The following is a 13,141-nucleotide window of genomic DNA, read 5'->3' as shown; positions in this document are numbered from 1 at the left end:
ATCCTAATTTTCAGATCCAGAAAGTCTTTTTTTTAAGGGCTTTATTTTTGTCATCTTAAGTAATTTTCTTACTTTGGGCCTTGCAGCCCAAAGTAAGTGGCCTTCCACTTCTGTTTTGCTGCCACCTGTTCCAGGTGTCCTGCCTTTTCTTTCCCCTGGCTGCTGCATGCTCTGTCATTATCTGTTGCATGACCATGACTCTGTTTATCTTTGAGGTTCTGGTCAGATTGCTCAGTTATGGCAAACACTTAGGAGTAGCAAGTTGTCAGCTCCTTTCAGTGCGCCAGGAAAAGTGTTTACTTTTTCCCATCTCCTTAGGTGCAAAGGCTACTGTCAGTCCCACCTCAGGGAGAGGAAAAAAAAATCTTTCCAACTATTCAGCCCTGTATTTCCTCCAGGGCCAGGCAGGTAGCAGATCCTCCCAGACTGTAATGTTAGCAGTCTTCAACTTAGTAATGTATTTGGTTCCATTTTCTCATTTTTCCACTTTTCCCTATGTGTTGGTAGCACCTACAATAATCACCACTTCTTTATGTAGGCCAAATAGTTTAATTTTAATAACAAAAATATTATATTATCTTACAGGTGCTGCCTATATAATAATCACCAGGCTAAGGACTGTATTGATTCCTTTGTTACTCACTGTGTTCGGGTAAGAACTACAATTTGGATCATTATAGTGGACACTTAAAAATCGTGGTGTGCAGTATTTTCAGTAGCATTAATTTGTGCTGTTTTTTCATCTGACATTTCTTATTCATCTTCCCTGAAATTCGTAGGAAATTTCTGTCTCTTCTTACACTCGAGTGGATAGCTTCATAACCTGTAGTCTTCTGGAAGGTTGTTAGATACTGAGGCACCTTTTGATGCCCTTTCACTGTAACCCTTGGGGACCACAGAAACAGAATAAGCTATGACCCCCATCTGGGAAGAAAGGAGTTCACTTTTTTTTTTTTTTTAAATGGACACAAAAACTTTATTTATTTTTGACCTTATAAACAAAGAATATGGGTAACATCCCCAGGCACTTATCTTTGTACTGCCTTAATGAGAACAGGATTATAGTAAAATTAAAATTATCACTTTTAGATGAGAGCATGAACTTTTTTCAAATCTCGAATAATTTGGAAAAATAAAAACCTTGTAGGTGATTAAATTAATTATAAATCATTCTTATTTAATTATAAGCTCTTTATAGACAGCTCTTTCTTGCCTAATTACAGTTACTAAATATTTATATGTGTGTGTGTGTATATATAGATAGATAGATAGATAGACAGATAGATCTATCTGTATAGATATAAAGGCAGCATGGTTTGATGAAAGGAAAACCAATAAAAGACCAGATTTTATTTTTATTACTAACATTTTATTGTTATTAGGCAGATCACTTTACTTTTCTGTAAACTTCTCAGTCTTTAAAAAGTGAAATGTTAATACTACCCCTATACCTCTTATCGGCTACTTATCAATTAAATGAGATATCTGTCAAAGTATGCAAATGTAAAACATTATTATCCTTAAAGAATCTTAAAATGCATACTTCTTAAATCAGAACAAACTTCTGTTCCTATTGTCTGATTCATGAAATGTTACAATATTTTATATGAGAATACTGTGTAGGTAAGAATAGGAATAAAGAACCTTAGTCAGGGTTTGTAGGTATTAGCCCTTATCTAATTAATAGGCATTCTGGTATATTTAAAGCAGCAGAGAAGTGGCAGCCTTGAACACTGGCTTTTGGCTTGACATAAGCAAAAAAGAAACTGTCCTCTTTAATTTGTGGGAAAATATCTAAAGATTGAAGGAAGATATTTTTGCCATACGAAAACAAGTTTCATAAACAGCCACTCCTCTAGCTATTGATAAATTCCAGTATTGAGTTTCTTAAAAAGAAACACCTGTGTAAAAAGTATGCATAGCATGATTCTTATATACATTTTTTTCCCTTAAACAAGATTTTGAAAACTTAACTTTTTTTTTTTTTTTTTAATTATTAGCACCTTTAATTATTATTTATTTATTTTTTTGGCTGTGTTGGGTCTTCGTTTCTGTGCGAGGGCTTCCTCTAGTTGCGGCAAGCGGGCGCCACTCTTCATCGCGTTGCGCGGGCCTCTCACTATCGCGTCCTCTCCTGTTGCGGAGCACAGGCTCCAGACGCGCAGGCTCAGCAGTTGTGGCTCACGGGCCTAGTTGCCCCGCGGCATGTGGGATCTTCCCAGACCAGGGCTCGAACCCGTGTCCCCTGCATTAGCAGGCAGATTCTCAACCACTGCGCCACCAGGGAAACCCGAAAACTTGTTAACTTTTGAATGTTAATTTTCTTTAGTATAAGCGTATTTCATATTGACGGTTAACAAATTGTATGTGTATTGCAGCCATTCTGTAGTCTTATTCAGATCCATGGACATAACAGGGCTCGACAGAGAGATAAGCTCGGTCATATTCTTGAGGAATTTGCCACCTTGCAGGATGAGGTAAGAGCCAACAAGTTGCCCTTCCTTCCAAAATTAAGCAATTCATATACCTTGACCAGATTTTCAAAAACAATTCTTTGGAACAATAATTTGGCTATTTAATTTTTCAATATGGTGAATTTCCTTTTGACTTAAAATGTAACAGTTACGTATACCAAAGAAAGGGTTTACAGAACAAAACAAAACAATAATCCAAACCTTGAAACATCTTAAATTATTTTTTTTGATAATCGGGATGAATTGTAAAATATGTGTAGAGCTGTAGTTATAATTAGAGCAAGTTTACATTATAATAAAAATGTATTAATCTTCAAGTAAATTTGTGAGCAGAACCATATTAATAATATAACTAAAGATATGAAGTCAGTTATTTTTACTTTTGTACTATAAAATGGATATCTTTTTAATTTAGGAAATGTTTAGATAAATGTGATCCTTTGAGAAATGAGAAGTTTGAATGTAGACCTAACCAAAGGTACATTTGAAAGTATGAATTCTTGAGGTGGTGAGATTTACATTTTCTGCTCATGTGCTATTTTTAGCTGGTTTTTTTTTTGTAATTCTCTCATTACCTTAAAAAGAAAGTTAATGTTATGACGTTTTGTTGTGATAGGCAGAGAAGGTTGATGCAGCCCTTCACACTATGCTGTTGAAACAGGAGCCCCAAAGGCAACATTTGGCTTGTTTAGGTACCTGGGTCCTTTACCATAACCTTCGAATTATGATACAGTATCTTCTAAGTGGCTTTGAATTGGAACTCTACAGCATGCACGAGTACTATTACATATATTGGTAAGAGAATGATTGGAGTTAAAATTGGTGGTGGGTGGGATACGTAACATCTGAGAGAGTATCTGTAAAGTAGAGTGTAACTTTAAGGTACGTTTTTATTTACTGTATTTGAAATTTAGTTGTGGGACAACTGAAAAATATCTATTGAAAATTAGAGCTAGATCATCTTAAACATCTTAAGTGTCATAACAATGTACAAATATATTTTTTCTAGCCATTGTAATATTTATTTAAAATTCACTAATAAAAGTGGCTTCAAAGTAAATGGATTAATTGACGAGCTTTTGTCTGTTTCCAAAGAGAAAAATTAACATACATTTTGCACTGACTTCAGTGATGCTGTGTACTAGCTGTGGAATGTACTTAACTGAAATAAGTTTCAAAATTTGAACCACATCTTTCTTCTGAGGAGAAATTATGGCTAAGATTATCATTGGGAGTATAACTTGCAAACTATGGCCCTGAGGATTTGTCTCAGGAGCTTTGAAGGAGTTGATAAGAGATGATCTTCAGCAGAGTAGTTCTTTGCTTTCAGTTGGAGATGAGATAAACCTAGTAAGAGGATGCTTGAGAATATTTTAGGTGTGAAAAAGCTGTCACAGAAATAAAATAAGAAAATTGAGAGCTAATGAATTCAGTTATCTTGCATCTTTTTCTTAGTCTAGTAAAGTATGGTAATTTAGTTGTGGTAATTTAAAAATAGTAATGACCTATTATTGCCCATCACAAACAGCTAAGTTTAATATATTAGATCTTAATATATCTAAGATACATCTAATATAACTAATTAGATCTTAGTTCATCTTTTTAATTCATATTTAAATTATTTAACTTGGTATTTAAGATATTGTATATTCCCTGGAGTCACTGCTGTGGAGGCAGGAAAGTAATTATTTTCTACGCTGTTAACATGGTTTTGTGGTCATGGCTGCTAGGGCTCTTAACAGGTAATTCTTGGTTATGAAAAACAGGTAACAACTCTTACCAGCAGGTGTTGTTATAGCTACTTGGGATTTTTTCTTATTATTCATACTAGACACCCCTGTTCAAACGAGGCATTTTATAGGGGAACATGCTCAAGTGTTGTGGTTTGAGACAGCTAATTGGAAGCTTTTGTGCTCTTGATTTCTCAAGATACAATTTTTATATGTTTTTTTGCACGATGGATTGGAAAATGATATTCCGATAAATACTCCATTAGAAATTTACCTGAATACTTGAGCAGATTCATTTCTTCTCTTGTTAACAAAAGAAATTTTAGTTCTGCTTGTAAGTACCCTTCTGGTCTACTTTCATGTTAGTTTTAACTGCTTTTTAGTTTCAAAATTACAGATTGGGCTCCAATATTTTCACAAGATATACACTGTTGTTGTTCTTCATGAATGTGATTCCTAAAGCATGTGGACCCTTTTAAAATCAGTAGAAAACAGTGCTTCTTAAATTTAGCGTGCATCATAATCACTTGGAAAGCAACTTGCTGGGGCTCTGTTCCTAGAGTTTCTGGTTTACTAGGTCTAGGGTAGGACCCACTGAATCATTTGCATTTCTAACTGCTTTCCTGGTGAGACTGCTGCTGGTCCTGAGATCACAATTGAGAATTGGTATAGAATATTAGCACTCTGACTCTCCTTAGATATAACTGTGTATTAATTTTGATAAAGCACTTAATAAAAGCTCATTGAAATATCTGATATTTGAAAGGAAAGTCCTGAATTGTGCCAGCTATCCCCTTTACTTGTCTGTCCTTCGGTTAGATAGTTAAAAGGTATCTCATTAGTTCCGTACAGAAATCTTCTCGGGACTTCCCTGGTGGTCCAGTGGTTAAGACTCTGTGCTTCCATTGCAGGGGGCACTGCCTTCGATCCCTGGTCGGGGAACTAAGATCCCACATGCTGCATAGCACGGCAGAAAAAAAAAAAAAGAAAAAAGAAAAAAGTCTTCTCATTGAGTTAAGAGAGATTACAAACCCTCATTTTGTAGTGTGATGGGGGAAAAAAATTCATTTGTATCCTATAAAAGTATACTATATTGAATGCTTTTCTTAAATTCATTGCCAGGAATGATTTTCTCTCCATGTGAAATTATATACTTTTTTAAATCAAAAAAATATATATATATACATATATATACTGGTTTGCTTTAACTGCCAGGAAGCGTAGTGCTCAGTTTAGCTTTAAGATACAGTACCTGAGTCATTCCAGGTGTATCTTTTCATTTGTTTGGTTTTTTGTTTTTTTCCCATGCCATGTGACTTGCAGGATCTTAGTCCCCAACCAGGGATTGAACCTGGGCCACTGTGGTGAATGCGCCAGGTCCTAACCACTGGACCGCCAGGGAATTCCCTTGTTTTGCTTTAAAATGTTCTTTTTTTATGTTTTTATGTTTTATTTTTTTTATGTGTTTTGTAATATTGTAACCTGCCTTGTAACTGTTTGAAAAATTTGGGGAATAGGTGTCATACACTCAAACTTGATCATAATAAAAGTTCTTATAAATCTTTGATTTTCATTAATGTAGTAGTGGTCCTTAATTTTATTTAAAGAATATATATTCATATCCTAGATTTAAACTGCTTCTCTGGCTTAAGAGAACGTATTGTTTGTTAGTTTAAACTTATGAAAATTTAGTATCTGGTGGAATAATCTATCATATTTCCTTATTGAGTAAACTCAAGTAAATTATATGCTTGCATGTTTATAATTTTTTATTTTTTCTGTATTTGTTTCCTTTTGTAATTAATAACAAAATAAGACATTAACTTAATAGGTTTAGGAGAAATGTGACCTATATTGATATAGTAAAAACAATTTAATGGCCATTCATTTGATTTACATATATATAAATAATTATCAAGAAATCTCTTTTTAATTGAAGTATAGTTGATTTACAATATTGTGTTAGTTTCTGGTGTACAGCAAAATGATTCAGTACTTTTGCAGATTCTATTCCATTATAGGTTATTACAAGATAATGAGTATAATTCCCTGTGCTATGCAGTAAATCCTTGTTGCTTATCTTACTTTATATATAGTAGTTTGTATCTGTTAATCCCATACCACTAATTTGTCCCTCCCCACCAGAAATCTTTAGAAAAGTTGTAAAACTCATATCATTGTAGGAAATTAAACAAAATTTTCCATATTGTGTGGCAACAAGTAAGGGAAAGTTAATCATTTGTAATGCTCATTTCTTGTAAGATCTAATCTATCAATTATCTAACTGAATAATTTTGTTTTTGGAAAAAAACTTTTAAAGCATTATAAAAAATATCTCTTTATTAATACTAGTACTTGCATTGACCAAGCTATCTCATTTATACATCTGCCATTGACTAACATTTTCTTTCCATTAAGGTATCTCTCTGAATTCCTTTATGCATGGTTGATGTCAACATTAAGTCGTGCCGATGGCTCTCAGATGGCAGAGGAAAGGATAATGGAAGAGCAGCAGAAAGGCCGTAGTAGTAAAAAAACAAAAAAAAAGAAGAAAGGTAAAAAAAAAAAAAAGTTAGAAAGGTGCTGTGAATTTTTTTTGAATTTTATTTATTTTTATACAGCAGGTCCTTATTAGTTATCTATTTTATACATATTGGTGTATATATGTCAATCCCAATCTCCCAGTTCATCCCACCACCACCACCCCCCCCCGTTTCCCCCCTTGGTGTCCATACGTTTGTTCTCTACATCTGTGTCTCTGTTTCTGCCTTGCAAACTGGTTCATCTGTACCGTTTTTCTAGATTCCATAAATATGTGTTAATATATGATATTTGTTTTTCTCTTTCTGACTTACTTCACTCTGTATAACAGTCTCTAGGTCCATCCACGTCTCTACAAATGACCCAATTTTGTTCCTTTTTATGGCTGAGTAGTATTCCATTGTATATATGTACCACATCTTCTTTATCCATTCATCTGTCGATGGGCATTTAGGTTGCTTCCATGACCTGGCTATTGTAAATAGTGCTGCAGTGAACATTGGGGTGCATATGTCTTTTTGAATTATGGTTTTCTCTGGATATATGCCCAGTAGTGGGATTGCTGGGTCATAGGGTAATTCTATTTTTAGTTTTTTAAGGAACCTCCATACTGTTCTCCATAGTGGCTGTATCAATTTACATTTCCACCAACAGTGCAAGAGGGTTCCCTTTTCTCCACACCCTCTCCAGCATTTGTTGTTTGTAGATTTTCTGATGATGCCCATTCTAACCCGTGTGAGGCGATACCTCATTGTAGTTTTGATTTGCATTTCTCTAATAATTAGTGATGTTGAGCAGCTTATCATGTGCCTCTTGGCCATCTGTATGTCTTCTTTGGAGAAATGTCTATTTAGGTCTTCTGCCCATTTTTTGATTGGGTTGTTTCTTTTTTTTTAATATTGAGCTGCATGAGTCTGTGAATTATTTTTAAACTTAAGAAATAAGTAACATTGGAGTGAGCTACCTGTGCATTTTAATGGGTGAATTAGTCATTATATTTTAATTCTCACCCATCTTCTCTTCAGAAGGTATAAGGGTAGAAACTGAGTCACAATATTGGTACAAACCTTTTGGTTCCTTTTTTTGCTTTTCTTTTACTACTTTGCTATTTCATGTGTCAAAGGACCTTAGGACAAGAAGAAGTAGCCACATGGAATAAGATAGGTTAAGGAACAAGACAGCAGGAGACTTTTGATACTCTTTTGACAGAAGGCTGACAGCTCAGGAAGGAAATCTGGAGTTGTGCTGTTACAGTCAGCACAGAAAGATGATCACAGAGCACTTTGGCATACTGCCCAAGGACCGTGAGGAGAAAGATATGTTTCAAAGGGACTCCCCTGTTAATCACTCATGGGAGGGTACAGATAGGCTACAATTGTTACAAAATAGTGCTTTGTGTTCCCTTCAGATTTCAACACTTTGCCTGGGTCATTAAATGACTTGTATCACCATGGCATTCCTATAAAAGAAGTCCCTGTATTGTGACTTGAGAAGAAATTACAATTGATTCATACTAAAATCTTATGGTATTAACTATTTGGGAACACAGTTATTGTTTAAACTTTCTGCTATATTTTATTATTTGTAGATTTGGGCCATAAAATAAAATTTAGCCTGTAGGAACAAACTGTTTGACATTTTAATTTAGTAAACAAGGTAGAAAGAAGGTTTTTTAAATTTAGATTTCTCCTGCAGTAATGCAAGAGGAGGAGGGAAAGAGTTTGGATGATTTTCTTTCTAATTACAGTTCGCCCATTGAGCCGAGAGATCACAATGAGCCAGGCATATCAGAATATGTGTGCTGGAATGTTTAAAGTAAGTTGCTACATTGCTATTACATTGTTTAATTCTTGGGTTGGCCAAAAGGTTCGTTAAGTTTTTTCTGTAAGATGGCTGTGGTAGCACTTAGTTGTCTTTAACTTCATTCGAAACAATTTTGTTAGATTGTATGTGACAGCTGTCATATTCAGTGTGCAATTAAAAAAAGACATCAAAATTGGTGAATTTTTGTGTAGCCATTTTAATATTGAAATGGAAGAAAAGCAACATTTTCGGCATATTATGCTTTATTATTTCAAGAAAGGTAAAAACACAATCGAAGCGCAAAAAAAGATTTGTGCAGTGTATGGAGAAGGTGCTGTGACTGATCAAACATGTCACAAGTGGTTTGCGAAGTTTTGTGCTGGAGGATGCTCCACGGTTGGGTAGACCGCTTGGAGTTGATAGCGATCAAATTGAGACATTAATTGAGAGCAGTCAACGTTATACCACGCGGGCGATAGCCGACATACTCAAAATATCCAAATTAAGCGCTGAAAATCATTTGTACCAGCTTGGTTATATGAATCGCTTTGATGTTTGGGTTCCACATAAGTTTAGCGAAAAAAACCTTCTTGACCGTATTTGTGCATGCGATTCTCTACTTAAACGTAATGAAAGCGTTGTTTTTAAAACAAATGGTGATGGACAGTGAAAAGTGGATACTGTACAATAATGTGGAACAGAAGAGATCGTGGGGCAAGTGAAATGAACCACCACCAACCACACCAAAGGCCGGTCTTCATCCAAAGAAGGTGATGTTGTGTATTCGGTGGGATTGGAAGGGAGATCTCTATTATGAGCTCCTTCCAGAAAACCAAACGATTAATTTCAACAAGTACTGCTCCCAATTAGACCAACTGAAAGCAGCACTCGACGAAAAGTGTCCAGAATTAGTCAACAGAAAATGCATAATCTTCCATCAGGATAATGCAAGACTGCATGTTTCTTTGATGACCAGGCAAAAACTGGTACAGCTTGGCTGGGAAGTTCTGATTCATCCACCTTATTCACCAGACATTGCACCTTTGGATTTCTATTTATTTCGGTCTTTACAAAATTCTCTTAATGGAAAAAATTTCAATTCCCTGGAAGACTGTGAAAGGCACCTGGAACAGTTCTTTGCTCAAAAAGATAAAAAGTTTTGGGAAGATGGAATTATGAAGTTGCCTGAAAAATGCAGAAGGTAGTGGAACAAAAAGGGTGAATATGTTGTTCAATGAAGTTCTTGGTGAAAATGAAAAATGTGTCTTTTATTTTTTCTTGAAAACCGAAGGCACTTTTTGGCCAACCCAATAAAATGAACTCTGTTCTGTGATTCTTTCCAGGTTCTAATTTCACCTTTATTTTTACTATCTGCTTGAAAATTACCTTTTTTCCAAGTCTAGTGGTTTATATTAATTTAACAAATATTGAACCCTTGTCATGTGTCAGATATCTTGTACTGGCTACATTGCAGCATACCAAGTCTAATCAGATGTGATCCTTGTATCACGTGCCTAGTTAATGACAGGCCAGGTGACATATATGTGTCATAGGTACTAAGAGAAGGAAGAGTTTACTTCTGATTGATGATCAGGAAAGGTTTCTTGGAAGAGATGGGGTCTGGATTTTTTTAAGAAGTGTATTAGGAATGGGGCAAGCTCCACAGTAAATGGGTTAAGCAAAGCAGGCATTTTCAGGAATTAGTAACTCTTAAGTTGTGCTTGGCAATTCAAGAAATGATTTAAGGCAACTTACATTAAAATACATAAAACAGAATATGGACTTCTGTTTGAAAAACAGGACCAATGCTTTTCTTATAAAAATTATATTCTACTTTTTCTTCAGGAGCTTTTACTTGAAGATTTTAAAGCTATTGTAAAAGCATTAGGAAGAATAATGTGCATGTGGTATCATTTCACTAGGAAAATTAGTAATATATTAGACACTGGAACTTGAACATTTTTTGTATAAAAGGTGGCTCAGGATATCAAAATGAATACTAAAGCCAGTTTTTCTCTTCCTGTTTCTGATTTCTGAGCCTTGTTTTGATTAACTATATGTAGATAGCTGTTTCTTGTTTTCTATTCTGTATTAATGAGGATGTTCACATTTTCATATTAATACCATCTGTTTTTCTCTCTTTTTCCTGTAGACTATGGTAGCATTTGACATGGATGGCAAAGTACGAAAACCCAAGTTTGAGCTTGATAGTGAACAAGTTCGATATGAGCACAGATTTGCTCCATTCAACAGTGTAATGACACCACCACCAGTGCACTATCTGCAGTTCAAGGTGAACCTGCTCCTTAAAATAATTGTAAAATATTTAGTCTTAGACCTCCCTGGTGATGGGCTGTTCGTACCTAGCCATTTTGTTAAAATAGTCAAGTCAAACTTATTGGATCAATGGGATAAAGTGATAAAATAGCAGTTTTAAATAGTATGAAAATTATTTGACTTTGGATATACTCATCACATTAACAGTTATTTAAATATGAGAATAATATGAGGCGTGGTATATGAAGATTGAAAATTGAATAGGAAAAAAATAGGGACATGCCAGGTGTTTGCTTTAGTGTCCGTATGTGAATGGATAATCAATGTAGAATTCTTTAATTTAAAAAAGGTATTTTAGGGCTTCCCTGGTGGCGCAGTGGTTGAGAATCTGCCTGCTAATGCAGGGGACACGGGTTCGAGCCCTGGTCTGGGAAGATCCCACATGCCACGGAGCAACTAGGCCCGTGAGCCACAACTACCGAGCCTGCGCATCTGGAGCCTGTGCTCCGCAACAAGAGAGGCCACAGTAGTGAGAGGCCCGCACACTGCGATGAAGAGTGGCCCCCACTTGCCACAACTAGAGAAAGCCCTCGCACAGAAACGAAGACCCAACACAGCCAAAAATAAATTAATTAATTAATTAATCAAAAAAAAAAAAGGTATTTTAGAGTTTTTTCATATTAAGCATGTTTTAAATAATAGTATTTCTTTTTTTTAGGAAATGTCTGACCTCAATAAATATAGCCCTCCTCCTCAGTCTCCAGAACTGTATGTGGCAGCTAGTAAGCACTTTCAGCAGGCAAAAATGATATTGGAAAATATCCCAAACCCAGACCATGAGGTAAGACTGCAGTCACAGTAATTCTAGAGGAAAAGCTTGGCAGGAACTACCTATCTTACTACTGGATGACAGTTTAATTATAAAACGAACCTTACAGTATTAATAAATGAAGCCTGTCATGTTTCTGCTAAGGATTTCAAATAGCTTTGCTAACCTAACCTTGTCAGACTTAAAATTATTTGATGAAAGAAGTGATGTAAATATCTCCTTTGTGTACATTTAGAAATCAATGCAAAGAGAAATTAAGACTTAGAACCATAAAGTAAGCAGAAAGAATAGAAATAAGATCCAGATTGATCCACAGTTCAGTTGTTATGATTAAAAATTTTTAATTTATAGTTTACTGTATTAAAATATAATTATATAAATCTTAAATCTAAAAAATGATCTGGTCAATTATCACAGGAAGTAAAAACAACTGTATTCCACTTAAAATAAAGACTATTGTTTTGAAGACTATTTTGAGTATCATTCTAGAGTTTAGAACTTGTAAAATATAAAATACTGTTTCAGCCTTTTGTTAGTTTCATAATTTATACCTAATTTTACTGAAATGCATTTATTCTGTAAATGAGAGTTACCTGTAACACACAGACCATTTTGTGGAGTATATCTTGGTACAAACTCCATGGAAGGGTATTTTAGCAATCTGTCAAAAATCACATGTCCTTAGGCCCAGAAATTCTGCTTCTTGGAATTTATCTTATAGATAACACGTGCACATGTGGAAAATGATGAATATACAAGAGTATTTATTACAGCAGGATTTGTAATAGTAAAAGAATGAGGAAACTTTAGTGTCCATCAAAAGGAACTGTTACATGATTTTTCATTATGCAGTAGAGTACCGTGCAGCCCTAAAAAGGACAAGGAAGATATTTATTTACTGTAATGGAATGTTCTTCAGAATATAAGAAGTTTAAAAAGCAAGCTTAAAATCTGTATGTATAGTATGCTGCCATTTCAGTCAAGAGGAACAAAGGAAGACCACATGTATGTGTGCCAATATTATATGAATATAACGTATCTCTGGAAAGATACATAAGAATTAATAACAGTGTTTGCTTCTTAGGGTTGCTAAGTGCCTTAGGGAAGAGGGGTAGGAGAGAGATGACTTTTTAAAAAAATCATATATAGTCATGTAATGAAAGAAAATAAAAGGGGGGAGTGTAAAAATTAGAGGAAGGTGCCTATAATAGATGGAATATTTCTTTTAGTGGACTTCATTTATTTAACTCAACTAATATTGTTGAGTGCCTACTATGTCCTAAGCACTATGGTAGGTTCCAGCAAGGAAAAAACACAGAAATCTGGGCCCTCCTCGGGGCAGGGGAGGCAAGCAGTAAATAAATAAATAAGTTATATAGTGTATTAGAAGATCATAAGTACTATGAAGAAAAATCAAGCTGGGAATAGGGGTAGTGAATGTTACAAGAAGGAGGCAGGTGGAGGGGATTAGACATTTTAAAATAAGT

At 34.9% G+C, this 13,141-nt stretch overlaps 1 protein-coding gene across 4 annotated transcripts in view; it reads left to right on the top strand.

Annotated features, from left to right (window-relative positions):
• NAA35 (N-alpha-acetyltransferase 35, NatC auxiliary subunit) overlaps positions 1 to 13,141 on the top strand; it is a 103,996-nt gene that overhangs the window by 85,467 nt on the left and 5,388 nt on the right. For all 4 annotated transcript variants that reach the window (XM_036854992.1, XM_036854991.1, XM_036854993.1 and 1 more), the window contains 7 exons: positions 586 to 652; positions 2,379 to 2,477; positions 3,091 to 3,269; positions 6,623 to 6,759; positions 8,493 to 8,560; positions 10,701 to 10,841; positions 11,544 to 11,666. In XM_036854992.1, coding sequence (XP_036710887.1) covers positions 586 to 652; positions 2,379 to 2,477; positions 3,091 to 3,269; positions 6,623 to 6,759; positions 8,493 to 8,560; positions 10,701 to 10,841; positions 11,544 to 11,666 — 814 coding nt within the window. The remainder of the gene's footprint in view (positions 1 to 585; positions 653 to 2,378; positions 2,478 to 3,090; positions 3,270 to 6,622; positions 6,760 to 8,492; positions 8,561 to 10,700; positions 10,842 to 11,543; positions 11,667 to 13,141) is intronic.

The sequence above is a fragment of the Balaenoptera musculus genome, chromosome 6, assembly GCF_009873245.2.
Source record: "Balaenoptera musculus isolate JJ_BM4_2016_0621 chromosome 6, mBalMus1.pri.v3, whole genome shotgun sequence".
Lineage (NCBI taxonomy): Eukaryota > Metazoa > Chordata > Mammalia > Artiodactyla > Balaenopteridae > Balaenoptera > Balaenoptera musculus.
Note: the sequence above shows the minus strand (reverse complement) of the source record. Positions and strands in the feature narration are given on the sequence as shown.